The following is a 21,575-nucleotide window of genomic DNA, read 5'->3' on the forward strand; positions in this document are numbered from 1 at the left end:
GCTGTGGTTCCATTGTTTCCCTTCCCTGCTCTGCACTCAGCAGTGCAAAGGGACCCAGGAGAGCCAGACACAGTCGTGTGACAGGGTCACATCTGGCATGGGACAAACTGCTCTCTCTTGATGCCACAGTTCATCCTCTGTGGCAGAGAACTGACTCCCCTTCTGTGTGCTATTGTAAGGGTACATTCATTAATGTTTCTAAAGCATTCAGAGCTGTGGCAGTGGAGCCTGTGCAGTGACTTTTTCTGTTCTCTAGTGACTGTAATTTGTATAGTAAATATGCTGTGATTCAGAAGTGAAAACCAAGTCAATAACAAACCCTTTAAGATTTATGATTTAATCATTTAATTGCTAATAGTTAGACTAATTCTGCTGTGCCTTCATTATGATTTTTTTTAACTTGGTTCATTTTTATAACCTGGAAGAAAGTTTTAATTTTAGAAGTTTCAGTTGACAAAGACATGCTGGTGCTAGATATGTATTTCAGGTCATTGTCATTGTACACTATTTTTAAATTCAAGTGCCAGCCAACTGAAAGAGCACCCTGTGTCTATGCTGGGCGTTCTGCATCCGTGCTACAGAGCTGAATTCTTCCAAGCTTCAGCACAAGGCCAGCCAGTTTACTTTTATTTTTTCTCCTGTTTAATGAAGGGAAATGTTCTAGCACCTTTTCATTATCACAGAACTAAAACTGGTCATGAAAACAATCCCCCTCCCTCCAGAGGCCTGTGCAGGCATTGGCCATTGTTAAGATTCTTGCCTATCAACAGCCACTCGAGAAAGAATTTTAAATGGTTTTGTGACGTCAAGGAGGCACAAGAAAACACAGTCTGGTGCCAAATTGCCTCCATCATTGAAAGCACACAGTAAGAAATAGATAACACAGAAATAAATCTTTTGTGCAGTAGCTATCTCACGATATGCTCTAGCGACTCCAGTAAGTGAGCTTGTCTGGTGTGTGTAGGAACAGCTAAAGAAGATGAACTTTCAGAGCCTCATTTTCTAATTTATGATTAATGCAAAGGCAGCCTAATCTGTCTGACTTCCTGCTGTCTGCACACAATGTCTGTGGGGAGCTTGGACCTCGCACAGGGAAACGCCCTGACCAAGTTTCAGCCTCCAAAAGTGAACAGTCTGAGTACGGTGGACAAAAAACTCTATCTCTTGAATGAAAAGGTGGACAGACTGCTCCATTTCCAAGAAGACCTGACAGGCAAACTGCAGCAAGTGGACAGAGGCATTGCTGCTGTAGGAAATGGCATTAACAAGCTCACAGTATCCCAAGCAGCTCCTGGTGGCACAGACGCAGTGCAGAAAGGCCCGAAGGAACTGGACAGCGCTGCCCAGGCTGACGTGCAGAGCATGTGCTCAGAAGTGTTGAATTTGATGAAAGCTGCCCAGCTAGATGCCTCCAAGCATAAGGAGAGGCTGGCAAAGATAGAGAAAAGGGTTGACACCCTGGATAAAGTTATTACATTTGTGGAAGAAGTATTAAAAAATTCTAAAGTAGTGGATTTCATTCTCAAAGGCATTGTGCCCTGGAAGAAGGGGAGTCTGCTGGAAATCCCTCTTGAGGTTGGTTTAGTTTTACTGTTCTTCATTTCACTTTATGACATGGCAGGGCTTTAGGCTCTCCTGTCAATCTCTTGCATGATGTTTAATTCAAGTTTTCCTTTCTGTATTGCTGGTCCAGGGTACTGCTGGGACCTTTGAATTGCAAGGCTCTTAAGGCAGGGAGCAAGCTCAAAACAGTGTCTGAGGTTCCTGAAGGGTGCTGGGCAGTCCTGGAATGGCTGTGAGGAGGAGATTGCTACTGGAAAGGAAAATTCAGCTTCTACCAGTGCTCAAAGCTCAGCAATGTCACCCAAATTAGTGACTGAATTGAGGCCCCAGTGTAAAGTTTGAGTGACATACTTTGAGTGACATTGAGCTTTTGGGGTTTTTTTGAGAGAAGCTTCTGCTTCCTTGTTCATTCACAAATTCTGAACACAGCACCAGTTCCTGAGACCTGTGCTGGTTTATGGTCATGTTACTGAGCAGATTTACACATCCTTAGACATCTTATTTGTCTTTAGCTACATTTTTGTGATGCAGCTGTGACTTCATCAACTCCATTGACATCATTCACTCCTGAAGTCAAGTAGATCTTGTGTTTGCAAGTTCCCAGACATCAGTTCCCAAGCATTTCTTAATTATTGAGGACAGTGGGTGAGGAACAGGCAAGAGCAGTACTTAGTTGATATGGTGTTTTAAAATAGATCAGCCTTGTTTTTTAACAGTTACAGGCATCTGGAATTAGTTCTAGGTAGTGGGAGCTTCCAGTTTTCACTGTGGCTTCTACCCCACCATGGGAATGGAAGAGAGAAAACTACAAGAGCTGGAATATATTTATTCATTCCAAATCTCCATGTATGTGGAGATGTGATTACAGTTAGGAGAATTTAGCTCAAATGACAATGTCCATTGGTATCTAATGCAAATATTTTTCACCAAAGCTGTAAAATCCTTTGATGGAAAGGTACATCTAACTCATTAGAAGAGCAGGGCAGTGCTTGATGGCAATGTACCTTTCCAAGCTTTCAGTGCTCTCCTGGTCTCTCTTTTTAAATGCCAGAGGCTGACAAGTGAGCTGGCCTGTTAGGAGACAGAAGAATTTATAAAGTGCTTCCATTAGTGTTGAGAACAATAAATCATGCATTAATTATCAACCTTAAATCTTCATAGAGATAAAGCTCAGTTCCAGCAGTCTCAGATTCAGTTCTACAGATTTTTGGAGACATGGGAAAGTCTGATGTGTTTTGGGTAAAGCTGTGTTACTACAGTCAGTGCAAAATGCCTGGAGACAGATACTGTCCTTTGCTTGATTTTGTGGATAGGCAGGTACAGATTGAGGTGGAATGACCTGTTGGTGACAAGCTGGTGGACTGGGAGGGGGTGGAGGTCTGAGTCCCAGGCTCCAGCCTGTGCCTTGGCTGGAGAACAGTCAGGGTGTAGTGGGCGAGCACCTTTATGGCAAACCCCAGTTTTGCAATATGACCATCACTGTCCTCCTTCTTTGTTTCTGGTCATGAACACTTTTTGAAATTGGAGCATGAGGTCACTTATAAAACCTTAAGTCCATCCTTTGATCACAGACTGCTGAGTGATATCTGAACTGTCTCGAGTTAGTGAGGCTGTGAGTGAACGTGACCTGGCTGGGAAACGTGCAGAGAGCACAGGTGAACAAATTACCTTGTGCTGAGCCATGTGCTAACTTGGGTCTGGATTTTGCAGCCTTTTGTGTGATGGCAGCACAGATATGCCCAAAGAGCTGCACAGTTACAGGGGGAGCACAGAAAAAGAACTTGCTGCCTGCTTGTTCCTGTTTTCCAGCCTTTGCTGTTTGTCCCAGGGCTCTGCTTATCATGGGCTGGGCTGGGAGTGGGGAGGTCCTGTTTGCATTTCTGGGTGAAGCTGTTTGTGACAGCATTCCAGGCATGCCTTGGGAATGCTTATGGAAGAAGTTTTGTGGGGTTGGAGTCAAACAAAGACTATGAATTGAGCTTCCTAGGTTCCAAACCTCTAACTTCTTACTTAAAAACCAGAAAAAAACACACCAGCATTAAACTGTCACTTACCCAAGGCTTTCTTTGCATGTAGGATTGTGCCAGAATAATGTTCACCCTGGTCATTGTTGCAGGTTTGCTTAGAGCTGTAATAAAAAGGGTAATGATTTTTTCCTACTTTTGCTCTTTGGGTGTTTTGGTTTTTTTGGAATGGGGAGGTGGGGAGGCTCTGTTCAGTCTGTAGAGTTTGTGCATGAAATCCTTAACTGCTTTTACTAACAGGTGAAGGGCTGATGTGCAGCTGTCTTGTAATCAGTTACCTGCAGAAATACTTTGTGTTGCTTATTTGCTTGTGCAAATCAGGATAGGAGGCTAGATCATCACTAGATTTTTAACTGTTTGTCAACCACAGGAAATATGCCTTTCCTAATTTTGTGTAATGCTTTTTGCTACACAGAAGTCAGCTGTAATTTGGTTTCACATCTATTGCTGTGTGAGGTCTTTAGTGGTTGTGTTAGAAAATATCTCTCCTCTCAAATAAACTGGGGGGAAAACACTGCTTAAAGATAAAAATCTACTTCTGTTTTTAATCATTCTAAAGGTGACATGTGAAATGTCAAGCGCATACACAAGAGTTGATCTAAAACTAGAGGTTCTTTTTTGGCACCCCCTCTTAGCAGGTCAAATAATGAATTTTTAGGTACCTTGAGACAAAGATGTTTTGACAAATGTATTCAGAAACATTACTTTTCATTCTGTCACCAGCCAGAAAGCAACAGAAATGCAGCATCATTTCTTTTTCTACTGTCTCAGGTTTCACATGTCATACTTTTTAATCAATGTGAGTAAAGATGACAGAAGGCAAAAAACCCTGACAGTGAAAATTTTGGAAAGCAGTGAGCTAATGTATTAATCTGTTATGTTGTTTTAAAAGGATGCCTGCCTGCAAAGGCAGGGAGAGACTGGAGGAAAGAAGTAAACAGAGCACTGACTAATAATTCAGAAGAGGTGTGACTGTCCATTTTACAGAATGCCTACATAGCTGCAGGAACCTAGTGGGAAATAGACACTTGGCTGTAACTGTAATTTCTGTGTCCCCCTGTTGTTTTTAGGCCAAAGATAAGTCTGAGGAGAGTGGTGCAAAACCTAAGCATGTGCTTAGTAACAGAGGAACCCAGACTGAAAGCAAGAAGCCTCTGGAAGGTATGTATCACTCCAGGCATGCTGCAAGCTTTGACTCTAGAATGTGCAGCAGACAAACTGGAAATTAATAGCTTGCTATTTCCCACTACCTGAATTACTCAGATGTAACTGAGTAACTCTGCCCCTCAGTACTGGGAGAATAGAATTGTTCTCACCACCTTCACACGATGATTTATCCTCAGGATCAAGCACCACAAAAAGCTAGAAGATACAGAAATTAAAAGGAGTGCTTTTGTTTAGCTGAAGAGCTGGGGTTTTTTGAGTTGGGTTTCAGTGAGCTGAATTCAGAGAGCAGAGCTTGTTTGGAGATACTGTGAAGATAGTGGCCCTATCACATAGCAAACCCAATAAATTCTTTTCCATTAATACCTCTGAAGCAGCCCTCCCTCTTCCCCCTCTCTGAAAAAGGGATGTGTTGGCACTGGAATATCTTTTTTTGATCAGCAAGTTTCACTGGTGTGTCAGGGCCAGATTCCTATTTAGGGTGCATCTGTCAGGGCACTGCCCTGTTGCACCCACTGTCAGTGCCCGTGGAGCTGCAGCAGGGGTGAAGGTGATGTTGAGCAGGCCCTGTCATGCTGCTGTCTTCACAAATTGTCAGTGAATCCTTTGCCTTATGGGCTGTCCCCTTTTTAGCTTCATGGCTTTGGAAGTGACAAAAACAAAGCAAATGGTCACAATTCTGACCCAAAAGCTGCACAGAGTTGTGAGCAAACCTTGGTTGCTGGTGATCTGGGCATGCTGATTGTTAATAACCACAGCCATTGTCATGGGAAGGTGATGGAGAGCCTTTTAATCCTTTTGTGCAAACTGCAAGTGGGCTCTGTCTCATGCCTCAGTGTCCCTTGGAGTCCTGCTGGGTGTGTCCCTACCCCTCTAACTGGGGAGAGGGGTGTATTGGGTCCTGCAGGATCTGCAGTGCCTTAAGTTGCCTTTATATTTGCCCACAAAGTGATTTCAGATTTTAGATCCAATGAACTTGAGCCCTGCAGGTTTTTTGTTTGCTGTAAGGAATCCAAGTCCAATGTGTGGCACTGCTGGAAAGCACCAGAGCAGGTGAATCTCTGGGTTTAAGCCATGAGCATTAGTACCATCTCCAGCTTGATGGTGTCAGGATTTTAAACCTTCTGGGGGATTCTTGCTATCTTTTCAGGTGTAATTGTAGATTATTTTGAGAGGTGTGTTGCTTTATTCCTCCTCTGTTTTGCCATGACTTTTGCCAAGGATAGTTTATTAATGGATTCTTTTATTCAGAGACAAAAAGCGTGAAAAAGCTGGATGAAAACAAGGGAGCGTGTGAGAAGGTGAACACTTCCAGTGCTGTAGCCCACAAAGCTGACTCCAAACCCCAGCTCAAAGATAGGACAGCCCAGCAGCAAGGGGTAGAAGGTGCTGGCAAACCACAGAGCTCTAAGAGCTGTCCACAGCAAAAGGACATCGATGTCAAAGCTGTGAATCAACACAATGGTCTTCCCTTCGTACATCAAGATCGTGCAGGCAACCAAAATGCTCCTGCTGAAGGCCAGAAGGGGGACAGAGCCCCAGGCCCTGCTGAGTGCCACAGGCAGCTCGTTCATCAGAAGCCTGGCAAGAATGAAAGCAAAGCTGCAGTGTCCCGGGAGGCTGCGCCCTCCACGTCCAGGGCCATATCTGACACGGGCTGTGAAGTGACACACACCAGGTAATGGCCTTGCTGGTGGCTTTCTGGGGGACCTGGAACCTCTCCATGGGTTACAAGGGAGAAAAGGAAAGCCAGCCCATTAAAGGAGGCAGCTCCTGCGTGGTGGGAGAGGAGGAGAGACCCTACAATGGTTAAGGCAGGAAGCTCAGGGGGCCCTGGGTAAAGTTCTGTGCAGCCCAGGGCTCAGGTGGGACAGAGGGGTTTGAGGTGCAGCACTTCTGTGTGCTCACACAGAAAGGTGACCACCACAGAGGAGCTCAGGAAGTTATAAACCACTCACTCAAACCACTCCCTCCCTCCCAGCTCCTTGGTTTCTATAGCCATGGGGGTGAGAGGAATTTGAGATATTTATTAGTGTATGACGAAACCAAAGAATTTCTGTTTGTTCTCAGTGTTTTCAGTGTTTTGGTCACCTAAAAATTGTTCATTTATTCATCTCTATCAGGCTGATATTTTCCTCATAGAGGTGTTTTGTAGTCCATTTTCCTTTGGATTATTTATCTGGGATTTTATTTTAATCCCATTTATTTAAATTTTTAAAAGCCCACACAACAGAAAACAACAGAACCCCACAACCAAAAGACCCCTCCCAACTAAACCCAAATGAATGGAACTTCTGTGGCAGATTTAAACTGCCAATGCCGTCTCTGTCTGGGTGGGTGCCTGTAAAGTGGTTTATATGTGCGTGTGGGGGTGACAGACACTCATTCATACACACCCACAAATGTACGTATGACTTTGGGTGGGGAATTTCACCATTGTTCCTGTGTACAAATGTGGTGTCTGAGTCCCGGGTTTGGTTTGGGGATGAGGGAGGCTGGCAGGTAAGTGGGAGGCAGAAGCTGGAGTAAACCCCAGGGGCAGCTGCAGCCCAGCATTGTCATGGTTTGGAGTGTGAAGTCACATGAGGGTGGTAAACACCTCTCTAAATGGATGCAGCTTCTAATGAAGTTTGTAAGCCCACACAGAGGCATCAGAGGAACATTGTGTTCCCCTGCCTGGAGAAGTGCCCGAGAGTCCCACTGAGCTCAGGCTTGTCTAGATAGCAGAGGAAGTGTTTGCTCAGAGCTGCCTTCAGCTGCTCTCCCAGCTCACACCAGGGCAGCACCAGGGTGTTAAGGGTGCAGAAAACGAGACATTTCACACTCTTGTTTTAAGAAAGCAGAAACATTTTCTTTTATAACATCTTCTGTAATGAGGTTGCTCCAGTGGAAGAGGCAATTACCTTTGTGAAAATGAGGTCTGTTCTCTCCCAGACATCAGAAGCTGGCTTCATTTACCATTGTATAAAATCTCCTTTACAACTTCACAAGTTTCAATTCAGCCTTGGTAAAATCAGACTGCTCATGACAGTTGGAGCTGTAACAGTTGACTCAAACATTATCACTCAAATGTCTTTGATGGAGTTTAGGAGCACAGAGAAATGGTTGTAACCTGTACTCTTTTTAGGCAACACAAGAGGGAAAAACAGATTAAACTTTTCCAGTAGTTAAAATGTCAAGAAAAATAGTATTGCTGGAGTGAGAGAGTTTATCAAAACTAGATTTTTAAGAGAAAGCTGTGGAAAGAATGCTATCCCATCAGAAGACCCAAACCCAGATGGCTGAGTGCACAGGTCAGCCAGCTGGAAGAGGACACAAGCCATCAGATTTGTAGAGCCATGTGAGCAGGCAGCCATTTAGCTAATCAGCCTGTAATTTGTGCAGGCAATCACTATCCTCTGTCTGCCCAGATGAGTGGTGTTTTGTTAGACCAACTGGAATAAATGCAAAAAGTGGGTAAGTTTTCAAATGTGGGGTTAACTCTTTGCAGGGTGAGACATTTTGTTCAGCAGAAGGGCAGACATGTAGAGAGAGGATGACACAGAGAAAGAGCCAGTATGCTTTTTGGTGCTCTCCCCTTAGTGTTTGTGAGTCATTCCCAGCAAGATTGGTACAGTTAAGTTTTATCCACACTATAGAAATGTATGGGTTTGAAAAGGCACAGATTTTTCTTCCCCACAAAGTTACAAAACCCAGGTTGGCCACCTGCATCAATATCAAATGTCTCCTGTTTGCTCTGCAGGATATCCATCAGTGTACATATGACTGACATGAAAGAAAAGATTGAGATGGCCAAGGAGGGAAATGTAAGTGACAGCAAAGGTAAAAGTTCCAAAGTGAAATCCACACCAGCAGACTTGAAGGGAGTCAAACAGCAGCCTGACAAATTAAAACTTCAACAGAGTACTAAAAACATCAGCTCCAAGCCAGACTCAGAAGTTAAGGGGGACAATAAGCAAAATGAACTTGCACCTCAAACAGGGAAGCAAAAGCCATTCCTGAGCAAGCCCAAAGTAGGTGAAAAAGCTGAAGAGAAATCAGAATTAAAACGTGAGCCCATAACCTCACAGAATACCTCTGCAAAGGAGCCTGTGAAAGATGCAGGGGTAAAAGTGAAAATCCATCAAGAAACAGCAAAAGCAGAAAAATGCCCAGCAGATACCAAATCTGAGAGGAGGGGATCTGGGACTGCAGGAGGAAGCAGACATGATGCTCAGCAGGGTACAGGAGAGGCACCAGAGAAAACCAAGTCTCTGGCAGCTGGCAGAGCTCTTCCCCTTCAAGGAGAAATCATTGGTAAGTTGCTCATAGTTACTCTTGAAACTTGTACATTAAGGATTTTGTTCTATTCCTGCCTGTTGTACAGACAGCAAGAGCAGGAGCAGTGCTCAGTAGAGCACCCATGTCTTACACTTCAAGGGCATTTTGCATTGGGTACCTTTGACTATGTGAATAACAATTCACAGATTCTTTTAATAGTAACTTTCCTTTTAAAGTGTGTTTTGGGGAAAAAACATAGTTTAAAATAGAATAGCATGACATGTATGTGTGATGAGAAGTATGAGAATTTTGAAAAAATCAATTTTCATTAGATGCAGCATTTGTTCCTTCAGATAGAGGGTGCAAACCAAGCACACTTCAGCACCTATGGAGATCCAGAGCACAGAAAAGTACTGCAGGAAATGTTTCTTGTTGTGGCCTGCTGTGTTGTTGGCCGTGGGTCTCTTGGTTCCTGAGGGAACACCTGGTTGCTTTGTCTCAGGGAATGGTCTCTCCTGGCAGCACATGTGTGTGTATGCTCCAGAGTGTACAGACATGGGCAGATGACCTGAGTGCTCTGCCTTTCTGAGCAGGGGCTGGAGATGAGTTGAATACATGTTAAATTGCAGCCTGAGATTAACCTGCAGATTAATTATGAAATTACTTTCAATGGGGGATATAAAAAATGGGTTTAATGAAGCTTTACCCTAAAAAACCTTGGACATTAAGTGATCACAGATAGCTAATTTAGGTTACCACAAACAGACTAAACTTAGCAGTTGTCATGCTAATAATTGCAGCTTTAATTTGGAAACTGTCTGCAAAATTCTTGCTGCTAAGAGGAACCCTATGATTTTATCAATCACTGTCCTCATTCCTCAGTGCTGTGTATTTTTGCTGGTTTTTCTGGCTGTCAGGTAACAATTAAAAGATGTGTCATTTTTTTCAAACTTTCAGGTAGTATTTTCTGGTGGCCCTTTCTGTTAATGCATAAACTAAAATGTTGGTCTCCTAAAGGTGTCCGGTGGGTTAAAAAAACAGAGTGGAGGTTCGGGAGGTGGGATGCTGATCTCAGTTCTGGGACTGTGATCCTTGTCCGTACAAGGGATTTAGCAGTGAAAGCCCCTCACCTGCTGTGGGGTGAAATCCCTGGTGTGAGGAGGTGGAGCAGGGCAGTGGTGAGTGCAGCAATGTCACAGCAGCCTGTGTCCCCTGCAGATGACAGCCCCTCTCCTCCAGCCCCGTTCGAGCACCGCATCGTGAGCGTCAGGCAAGCGGAGGTGACCGCCAGCTACTCCGTGTGTCGGCACCAGGTGCTGGGGGGGTAAGTGTGCCTGTCCCCGAGCTCTGGGAGCCCTGCAGCTGGCCCCAAGGGCTGTGTGGGAGGGACAGACCAGCTCTCTACAGCCACAGGGGCTGGGTTCATCCTGGAGCCCTGTGGGTGGTCACAGCTGCTCCTGCATCAAGGATGTCCCTTAGATGGATGGTTTCTGCCCCAGCCCGGTGTTCAGATGCCTGATTGCCATCCTGGTGACTGTTCTTTTCATTTGTTTTAATAATCCTGGCCTCAGTGTTGTGGGAAGAATCTGTACCCTTAAAGGCAGACAAATTCAGAGTATTTGAAAAGTCAACAAAGCCCATTAGGCCAGGCAGCTTCCAAAATCTTTTTTTTTTCTGTGCTGAGCTGCACATTAAAGAAAACTAAGGAAGAGTTATAATTATTTTGACCTTATGTTTAGTTTTCAGTCACAGGAAGTCTGCAGCTGCTTCAGCTTTTGTATTCCTGTATCCTTACTTATGTGACAAGAAGGCTTGATTTACACATGGATCCACATACAAATATGGCTTAATAAGTATAAGCAATGTGATGCAACAGCAGGGAAGATGGTGGTTAGGAATCATCCCAAGGGGCATTAACATATCTGCATGACATGGGGGAGAATTTACAGCATGCCAGAAATGCAGGCTGTGGAGTGACTACAGTTACTGGTCTTATGGTCATTTAAAAAGTTCTGGGATCAGGACAGAAATATCCTTGTTAATAGACCCACTAACATATCCCTGAAGGACAGCAAGGGGGTCCAGTTACAGAAGGGAGCCAGAGCATGGCCAGGCCATCATACCTCAGCAGGACCAACGGGGTTTAATATTTTAATGTAAGCAATGAACAACTGGCTGGAAAGACAAACCTAATCCTTCATAAGCTGAGAGAAAGAGGAGCTCCATGCTGCTGGCCACCCGACTCCGTTCACTTTGTCCTGGGCTATTTTTGCTCATGATAAGAATAGTTCCAGGAGAGGTTTCTGTGCTAAACTGCTTTCCCATCTTTCCCATCTTTATCTTTTCCTTGGCATCCACAGGGGGCGTTTTGGGCAAGTCCACAAGTGCACAGAAATATCAACGGGGCTCAACCTGGCGGCCAAAATCATCAAAGTGAAAGGAGCCAAAGAGAAGGTAACCCCACTGCTGGGAGCTCTGAGCCTGCCCTCCCTGCCAGGGCCAGCACCAGCACCACTGCCCCCAGCTGCTCCATGAGGGGCAGCTCATCCTTGGGTACCATCAAATACTGCAAAATCTTGGGCTTGCTGCGACTCTTCATCATCTCCTGTATTCATGATTAAACCCCCAATCCCCTTGAGATCTGTGCTGTAGCTGTTGTTGGGCTTTATAAATAGTTTTGGTTTGGTATGTTGGAATTCAAGGAGTGTATTTTGCTAATTTTTTGTTACTTTGTTTTTTTTTCAGGAGGAAGTAAAAAATGAAATTAACATCATGAACCAGTTAAATCACGTGAATCTGATCCAACTTTACGATGCTTTTGAAGCAAAAAATAATATCACTTTGATAATGGAATAGTAAGTTTAAATGATCTCAGGAATTGTCAGATGTCTGGGTTTTCTCAGGTCACTAAAGCAAATAGGGAGGAATAATTCTGAGCTGTGAAGAAGTGAGTGGTTTCCCAGCCTAAAGAGAGTTGATCTCACTTTCAGAAGGAAAAAACCAATGTTTTAAAGGTAATTTCTTCAGGTTAAAAGCTTGTCAGAGCTTTATCTCTGAGTAATTTTCTCTTCTGTGCAGAATTTAATTCAGTTATCAGCTCATGTGAAACAGCTTTCAGTTAGAGAAGTTCCATTTAGTAAATTTTGTAGGTTGAAGACTTATTTTCCCATGACTAGTAAGATGAGAGAATAACAGACACTTTAGTACTCCCTGTAGGTTCTCCAGGTCCCATAGGATCCCCAGGTCATGTGGGTTTGGGTTTGACATGTGTTCCCCAAATACTAGTGCCAACCTTCCCATTTCTGAATTTAGATTGATACTTAATTTCAAGAGGAATAAGTCACTTGAAGTCATTGAGGCTGCTGGTACACTTTCTATTGCATGTTTTGTTAGGACCCTCAATTACAGAGCCTAATTCCCAACTTGGAAATAAACTGGGCTAATGCAAGATTTTAGGGTTTTTAATGCTTTTCTGTGTGAAAATTTTAGTCTTGATGGTGGGGAATTATTTGACCGGATCACAGATGAAAATTACCACCTGACAGAGCTGGATGCCATCCTGTTCACCAAGCAGATTTGTGAAGGAGTCCACTACTTGCACCAGCATTACATTCTCCACTTAGATCTGAAGGTCAGTTTGTGCTCTCTGTGCTTTAGTGGGGCTGCTTTAGGCACCACAGAGTCTCTGATCACTGAGGAGTAATTTCTCATGTCATGGACTCATGTCATAAAGGAATAGAATTAATGGCTGCAATGAATGGAGCTTTAGAGATTGATTACTTTTTTCCAGTGTCTGTTCAGTAGCTTGCTTGGAATCATCTGGATTCTGGGCTTTTGCCTTTCTTAAATCAGAAGCTTTTCATTCTCTGTAGCATTCAACAATTCCCTTTCATCATGGATGAAAAAAACCCCACCCAAAGCCTCCTTGGGTAGAAATGCCCACAGTCTTTCCTCTATTTCCCCTGCCCTTTTTAACAGTGTACAAATACCTGTTCAATCATCTCCTATAGTTTGTACCTTTTACTGCCTGGAACCAACCTGCAGCAAAATTGCAATGTTTTCCTAATAGTCCCTTAATAATGGACACTGTTAAACAGAAATACAAACTGGTGTTTTCCTGCCTGTTTATCACCTTAGACAAATGACATTAAACCAGCTCACAGACAGTTCTGCAGCTGAACCCCATCACCCCCACCCCCAGCCTCACCTTGAAAAACCTTCTCATTGGGAAAAAAAAATTGGGTGAATTTGTGGCTTTTTATGGAGGGAATTTTGTACTATCTTTTGCTAGATATCTCTCTCAAACATTTAACTCAAAATATCCTCTTCTCTTTTTGTAGCCTGAAAACATCCTATGTGTAAATCACACAGGAAACCAGATTAAAATTATTGACTTTGGATTAGCAAGGAGGTAAGAAAGTTCAGTTGTGAATTATTTTAAAAAACAAAATCAAATCAAACTCACCAACCTCTGACATGTTTCTGGTAGTTCTTTGGGGGGGGGTTGTGTTTTGATGGCTCTGTAAAAATTCTGTGTGAATGAGCTTAGCATTATGCTTTTGCAGGCATGAGTTTTCTGCTGTGTGCATTAATTATCTAATTACTTTTTCAAATAACATTTCTCTTTACTACTGTTCTAATTATCTCAAAATTATTCCCCATGTAGAGCTTTTACTCTAGGGACTCTGTGAAGGCTCCCAGAGACTTCTTGACTGCAGGGTTTCCTGGTGCAGGTTCTAATTGTAGAAATTATCTGCTAAACTCTTCAAGTAGTTAAGTTGATTGAAGGTAAAAAAAAGAAAAAAAAATATTTGAGCCATCCCATGTGAAACAGGAAGCCCTCAGAAAAATAGGAAATTTTTTCCATTCTTTTATTTTGCTTGTATGAGTTTAAAGAAAAGCAGTGGGAGCATAGGGCAATTGCCCTAGAATAAAAAGGAATTATTTCTACTATTATTAGGACAATAAGAACAATAATATTTCTCTAATTATTTTCTAAATCCTTTGAGATGTTTCTTCAGCTAAAAGCTGGTTCATTCATGCATATGTATATTTTTGTGCTTGTATATAAGTGTCTCTTCAAGGACTTTGTTTCCATAAAATACTTGTGAAAGGAAAAAAAATACATTGAGTTTGGGGTTTTGTTTGGTTGGTTTTTCAATTGGGAGGGCAGTTTTGCAACAAGATCATCCAGGAGAAAGGGATTTCCAAGCAGTGCTGTAGTGGTTTGTTCTGTCTGAACACAGATGTGACTCCAGTTGCCCTCAGTGGCAATTGTTACTGCTTCAGTTTTGTAACCTTTCCCTGTTTAGCAGTAGCAAAAAGAATACAGTAATTTTCCCCTATATGGGGTCACTGTTACTTGTTCCCAAGCCCAAATAATCCCCTTCAGTCCCACCTCAGTTATATTGAGTTATATCTGTGGTGCAGGTGTTCACCCTGAGCTGTAGCTGGGGACATCCCACTAATCCAATGCTCTCCAAATCTTGTCTTGTCAAAACTGCTTTGTTTGTTTTATGGGTTTTGGACAACATCTGGAAAGCATCCTGTGGAGTCTGGCTGCCACTCTTTGGTAAAACTGCTGCCACTCTTTGGAGGAGCCCTTTGCAGGGTTCAATGTCCTTGTTCTTCCTCGTGGCTTTGCTCTGGCACAGGGACAATGATGGAATACTCCCTTGAGGTCACCCCAGAGCTGCCCTGGCTGCCAGCACTCCCAAAAGCTGTGCCTTGCTCTTCCCTGGGGGGATGAGCTCCCAGCTCCTGACTCGTGGCTCTTCTCCTGGTACAGGTACAAACCCTGTGAGAAGCTGAAGGTGAATTTTGGGACTCCGGAGTTCCTGGCTCCTGAAGTGGTGAACTACGACTTTGTGTCCTTCCCCACGGACATGTGGAGTGTGGGTGTGATCACATACATGCTGTGAGTGCCCCAGGGCCCTGCAGGCCAGGCTGCAGCAGCCCCTGCATCCACCTGGCTGTGACCAATCCTAATGAATTCTGCTAAAACCCCCAGCTTTCCATACAGGGGCACCTCGCTGTGTGTCCAAAGTTCTAAACAACAAGTGAGCCTTTGATAACTATGTAAATGGTCTTCTTCCTTATCATCTTACTTAGCAAAGTTAAATGTGTCAGGTTTTTTTTTTTACTCTGAAAAGTTGCCCAATATATGTGAAAATTTTAATTTTGATTGTGTTTTTTGAGGACTTGAATTAATTTTTAAATTTGTAATCAGATCATTTTATAATCTTAGACTTGGTGTGCATCTTCTCAGGAGAATTAATATGATCTGTGTTGGGCCATGGGTCTGAGAAATGACCTGTCATGAATAGGGCTAAAACTTTTCTCTGACATCTGGATGGCAACCATGGACAGCTTGTCTGTCCAATGTCTCTACCTTCTGAGGAGCTTGTTTTGCATCCCAGAATCTTTCACAGACATTTTCTGCGAACTGGATAGATTTCTGGTTTAAATTTGTATGTTAGCCAAAACCCAACTGAATGAAGTAATAAATGATGGAAGCAATAAAGATGGGCTTAGAGACTAACTGTAAAAAGTAATTTATTGTTCAGAATTCTGTTTAATTCAAGCCACATAAGGATATGGCCCCCAGTTTGGGAAAGCTCTTGAGTCCCTCTAGCTTTCCTAGCTGGGAAAGCACTGAAGGATGTCCCTAAATCCTCACTGAATCCATTCCTTAGGGACTATTAATGGTGCTCCCTGACCTGAGTGAACTGCTAGGGGGTGACACTAAATTACAACACTTAATTGCCCCAAACTGTTGCCTTATGCTGGCAGGGACTGAGAAGTGGAACCTTCCATAGCTGAGAGCCTTTTCCTCCATAAGATAACAACAGCTACAAAGCAGAGGATTCATAGAAGGAAAAACACACCTTGCATATGATAACTGCTCTTCTCCCCCCACCCCATCTTTCTTTTTTTAAGGCTTAGTGGCCTGTCCCCATTCCTGGGAGAGACTGATGCAGAGACAATGAATTATGTAGTCAATTGCAGCTGGGATTTTGATGCAGAAGCATTTGAACAGCTCTCAGAGGACGCCAAAGACTTTATTTCCAGACTGCTTGTGAAGGAGAAAAGGTACCTGGGTCTGATTGTGAGCACAGTGGCACCAGTGATATTAAATTCTTACCAGCCAGTTGTTTGGATTGCAGCCAACAATGAAAACTTAGTATGTGACATTTTTGTGTGCTGGCTCTGGGCTTGCTGGGCAGTTCCTCAGTGATTCAGAAGCCCCTGTTTTAAAGGAAAGTGTCTGTGTACCCTGACTGAGGAAAGTTGCTTTTTACAGTAGCATCAATACAGGCGGAACACAGGAAATCCAGAAGGATTTGCAGTATAGGAATTTGTCTCTAAAGCTTTTGCTTCTCTGAGCAAAAACTATTTCACTATTTCTATTGTTGGTTTGGACTGTCACAAGCCTTGACAGAAATTGCAAAAATGCCTCTTGAATGCCATGGAGGATAAATGGAAGCTGCAGCTGTGAAAATGTGCATTGTTCTCTTCTAAAGTGGTTTACAGGCTTTTGGGAGATACTAGGGAGCATTTGGGACTTAACTCTGCTTGTGGCTTCTCATTCTTGGCTCCACTGAGATACAAAGTGATTGCAGATATGAAACAATAGAGAGAGAATGAGGATCATATTGATGTCAGACCATGGCTGGGGGTTTGGCTGGGTACAGAAATTTTTCTCTTGCTGAGTAGTGATACAAAACTAATCAAATCAGGAAATGATGCATACAGTAAAACAGATTGTGTGTTTGAGGGGAATTCAAAGGAGTGCTTAGAATATTAACAGCTTCCAGATCATTACCTAAATCAGACAAATCAGTTCTAGTACTAATTCCATTTTGAACAATAGGTTGCTATGAAAAACAAAGAATTAAGTGAAATTTAGCATATTGCCAGCAGGAGAGATCGAAGGATTTTTTCTCAGACTGTAATGATGATTTGCTGTGAGACTGTAAACTTTGGAGTTTTCAATTTTTCTATGCAATGGGATTAGGGTGTCCAGAGGCACCCTCTCAAAGTCTGGTTAGGAGCTGTGAATGAAGGGAGTATGTGAGAGAAGAGTGTTGTCAGTGAGTGGCAGAGCAGTGATCAGCTGGCCCCCTTGTTCACAAGGTGTGTGGCCCCTGCTGTCCTGCAGCCCAGGCACCTGTGCCCTGCTGGGACAGTGGCTCTGGCCTTGGGCAGGGTCTGCAGCTCCCTCCCTCCCTCCCTGACTGCTGAAACTGGGGAGGGCAGGCAGGAATTGTCTTTTCATCAGCTCAGAGACAGCTCAGACAGAGCTCAGGAGTTAGGCATTGGCTTTTGATTCGAAAAAAGGCAAATTAAACTTTGTTCTCAACAGCTCTACCTCAAGATTTCCTCTATTACCATATAGTTCCCAAACCTTTTAGGACAGGCTGTGGCATTTGGGCCCATTGTTGGATGTCAGGATATTTAAGTATGCTTAACTTGATCCAAGTTTAGGGTGAATAGACAATTGTGCTTTTTAAATATGAGGCACAGAATATGCTTTTTAAATACGAGGCACAGCTTGTGCTGTCAGGACAGACAGATAACACCACAAATGTTACTATTCTGTTAGCAAAGTTCTGAATTTGCATAACAAAGTGATGCATTAACTAAAGCACAGCTCAAGCGAGGCACTGCAGAGCCAGCAGCAGTCCTTCATCCTGCTCACCCCTCCTGCTGGAGAGTGCAGGATGCTGTCAGGATCCCGGGCACGGGCATTGCACCCGTGTTCGTTCATTCGGGGCAGTTTCTTTATCCCCAACTTAATCCCTGGTTTAGGGCAAATTTGGGAGAAAACATCCAAAAGGGGGCCCCTCCCCCCAATCGGTTCGGGAAGGATTCCTCGGAGAGAAGTGGAAAGAACCTGTTTATTTAACAGGCACAGCACCCCTAGCACACAAAATGAACAATATCGGATACACCACTCTTTCCACCGCTCTGAAAAGGATGACAAATTCAGAAAGTCTCTCAGGGGGTGGTCGCTCTGTTATCAGTCCCTCCGGTGCTGGGGCAGCTGCTGCAGCCACAAGGTGCAAACTCTCGGTGTGCCCAGGTCCCAGTCTGGAGCGGGCTCGAGTGGTTCCAAAAAAGGGAAAGGAAAAACAGTCCAGGGAAAAATTCAGACTGCGTAGCTACTAACTAATGAGCAGAAGCAAATAGCAAGAGCAAAGCGAAAAGCCAAGCAAAAAGCAAAAGCAGCACTACGTACTGCCCTGTCTGTGTGTCCCGCCAGCCGTGGGGGAGCGGCTGATAGCAAAACCAAACCGAAACTTTTACTCTTCAGAGCCAGTCTTGAAGGCACTGGACATAATATCCAGCATAAACAGAACACACGGATGGGGATACATCATCACGTCACCGTAGGACACTAGCAAAGAGGAGCCCGGGGCCCTGAGGAGGGGAGCGGAGGCCCGGGCTCTCACTGAGATCTCGGGGAGCAGAGGCCCGGGTTTCACGGAGCTCTCGGGGAGCGGAGGGCCGGGTTCTCACGGAGCTCTCGGGGAGCGGAGGGCGGGGTTTCACGGAGCTAACCCTAACCCTCACGGAGCTCTCTCCCTCTCCCCACAGCTGCCGGATGAGCGCCACGCAGTGCCTGAAGCACCAGTGGCTCTCGGACCTTCCTGCCAAGGCCCAGCAGTGCAAGCTCCGCCTCAAGTCCCAGCTGCTGCTGCAGAGCTACATGGCCCACAGGAAATGGAAGGTGAATGAATCTGCTTCCACAGGGAAATCACAGCACAGGCAGAGCCATTCCCTCCTCCGGTGGGGTGGCTCACCGGTGCCCACAGGCTTTTTGGTTCTAAATATCAGTCGTGAAGTCTGTTTTCACCTGTAAATGACGTGTTTGATCCTGCTTCTATTTCTCACAAGTTTGATTTCAATTTTCACACTGATTGGTGTTTAGAAGTTTTTTACATCTTTCTTTCTACATGTTCAGAGGCTTCAGATGCTACTTTATATTAAAAGTTCATTCTCTTTATACTTTTCCCATTGCTAACAGTTGCACTGATCTGTTGTCACTAAGGAGTAGGGACATAACTTAAGGCAGTTTGTGCCTCCCACTGCAGAATGGGAGTGTGGGAGAGAGGAAACAAACAAACCTAGGTTTAAACCCATCGAGAGAACTCTTCAGGATCTTACTGATAACTCCAGGCTCATTCTGAACTAAGTTTTTATGAAGTGATAGGTAATAATTTGTGATTGAGTCTCTATTTGATTGTAGATGATTGATCCTAAAAGGTGAACACGGTGATCTTGTTAGAAGGGAGCCTGTGGAATTGTGATGCAAACTCAGGATCATTTCCTTCTCTTCTGTCACTGGGGAGTTGCATTTCCTTGCCAAGGAGTTAAACCAGAGCCTTACACTTCTTTCAGTCCTGCACTGCAACTGCTTGATGGCAAACTTCTGCACTTGCACTTTAAAGATGACACAATCTAAAGACCCATCACTGTACAATTGATAATAACACTGAAGAACCTCACAGTGCTGTGCAGGAGCCACTGCAACCCACACAAGCTGGGGGTCACTAGAGGGAAATGGGTTTACCAGGAAGAGAACTCCCTGTCAGCTGCAGAAAAGTTCCTTTGCCTTGGTTTCACTCACACTTGGACTGTTCTGTTCTGTTCACAGAAACACTTTTATGTGGTGGCTGCTGCTAACAGGCTGAAGAGATTTCAGAGTATGTCTGTCAAACTTGCATGAGCTTGTGTGAAACCTCCACCACTCCTGGACATGAAGGTGAACATGAAGGTGGAAGGAGGACTCAGCGTCTCCAAACATTTCTATCCCTGTTTTATAACATGAGGTTTTGGGACTGTCTTCCTCAGTTATTTTGTGTGTTAGTGCTGCGGTTCCAGAACGACCTTAAGGAAGAAACACAAGATTTCTAAAAGCAGAAGCTACCTTGTTTGTTTTTACGAGTTTTTAGTTGTTCTATACAGTGGTGGAAAAACGTGGCTGTTACTGGGGCTGACTTCTTGCTGGAGGCTTTGACTCTGCAGAGTATTGTTGGTGTGTTTATAGCAGAAAACCCCTGGCAGTTTTCTGGTCTCTCACACCAAGCACAGGATCTCTAAAGACTTTTTTTCCTGACTGAAGGTTGTGAGTTACCAGCTTTAGAGAACTGCCACACAGTGGCACAACTTGTCCCTCAGGTGTTTGTTACTTAAACAAAAGATACAGACATTGTTTTCTTCTGTATTTCTTTCCAAAAGGTAACTTCCCCACAACATGAAGATGCTTCAGTGCAACTCCAGCTTGGATGGTTTTGGTTTGTTGTTTTGGTTTTTTATTATTCTATTCTCTCCTTTTAAAAATAGTCACTGCATAGTGAAGAACTGTGAGGAACCCTGGTTTGAGGTAACTTAAGTCAGTCCATCGCTGCTGTTTCTTAGGGCAAGTTGAATTGAGCTGAACTGATTGAACTTCTGGAAGGAGATGTGTGAAACTGCCATGCATACAAATCACCTACTGACTGTTGGGTCTATGCAAAAAGATCTCACGTTGTAGAGAAAAGAGAAGAATTCCAGGGATTTTATGTTTTTAAAACTTGTGCTTTCATGGTCCATGACTGCAGCACTTCAGTTGCTAAGTTTTAGTTTGATGATTTGTTTTTCCTCTCTGGAAATTTTAATGCAGTATGAGAAGCTGGTATGGTGTGACATGCAAAACAGGGTTCATTTCTGATAGGTTCAGTGACAGGGAAACAGTGTGTGTTGCCAGACTCTGCCTTTAGTCCAGTTAGGAGGTTGAAGCCTTTTCCCCCTCATTTAGCTCCTGAACATTAAACTACTGCTTCACAATATTAACTTATTTTGGATTTTAAACTCTTTTCTTATGCATAGAGTGGGAGTCACTTACCATCTCTCAGATAAAAGTACAATATTATTTATTAAACCTGTGGTTTCCTGTTCTGGATTCTGCAAAACTCAGTGTGAACTGGATGGGCTCTTAGGAAAATGGAAACTAGTATTACTAAAGTGGCTTTCCAGGAAAGGCACCTGTAAAGTTCCTTTGAACTTTATGGACTTTGACACCCCTTGAATTTGCAGAAGTGTTGGTTGCTAATGATGAGGTTTGTAAGACTGCCTTACTCTGGTCTAGCTATTTTTTCCACTCAAGTGCTTCTCACTTTGCATAGTCCTGGCTTTTTTGCAGCATTTCCAGAATTGGGACAGAGAAGAATCTTGATAATTTATCACCTTCTATGAAGGCCCACTTTTGTTCATGTTTTCCTTCCACAGTGTTTCTGCATGCTGAATGTCATTGTATTCATTGGTCTGTATATTTCTGAATACTAATAAATTTCATGAAAGTGGAACAAGAATATTCATCAACACTGGTTTAAGCCCTGCTGCCAAACAAACCTGAAAGTATTTCTGGGTGGGTCCAGAAAACATGCAAGAGAAATGGAACAAAGACCTCTTCTCTAAGCTTGACTGTGAGACACAAAAAATCTGTTGCCCAGTCAACATCCTTTTCCTCTGGATATCTTCCTTCTTAAGGCACAGGCATTGCCTCCATGTTTCTTATTT

General features: G+C 43.7%; 1 protein-coding gene across 1 annotated transcript; it reads left to right on the forward strand.

Moving 5' to 3' along the window:
* Positions 1-822: 822 nt before the first annotated feature.
* On the forward strand, positions 823-21,352 carry MYLK3 (myosin light chain kinase 3). The gene is made up of 13 exons (XM_030955899.1): positions 823-1,575; positions 4,658-4,748; positions 6,003-6,429; positions 8,494-9,047; positions 10,230-10,335; positions 11,372-11,465; positions 11,757-11,866; positions 12,501-12,642; positions 13,352-13,422; positions 14,800-14,928; positions 15,951-16,103; positions 18,612-18,744; positions 19,672-21,352. Exons 1-13 carry the CDS (start codon positions 1,063-1,065, stop codon positions 19,741-19,743), a joined length of 2,595 nt encoding a protein of 864 aa, XP_030811759.1. The 5' UTR covers positions 823-1,062; the 3' UTR covers positions 19,744-21,352.
* Positions 21,353-21,575: the final 223 nt, after the last annotated feature.

The sequence above is a fragment of the Camarhynchus parvulus genome, chromosome 11, assembly GCF_901933205.1.
Source record: "Camarhynchus parvulus chromosome 11, STF_HiC, whole genome shotgun sequence".
NCBI classification, from domain to species: Eukaryota; Metazoa; Chordata; class Aves; order Passeriformes; family Thraupidae; genus Camarhynchus; species Camarhynchus parvulus.

What these genes read in the sequence shown, in the direction of transcription:
- MYLK3 (XM_030955899.1), top strand. Translation starts at nt 1,063, where the DNA reads ATGTCTGTGGGGAGCTTGGACCTCGCACAGGGAAACGCCCTGACCAAG. An exon ending in TGCTGGAAATCCCTCTTGAG is followed by an intron (nt 1,576 to 4,657) that starts GTTGGTTTAGTT and finishes TGTTGTTTTTAG; the next exon opens with GCCAAAGATAAGTCTGAGGA. An exon ending in TGAAAGGAGCCAAAGAGAAG is followed by an intron (nt 11,466 to 11,756) that starts GTAACCCCACTG and finishes TTTTTTTTTCAG; the next exon opens with GAGGAAGTAAAAAATGAAAT.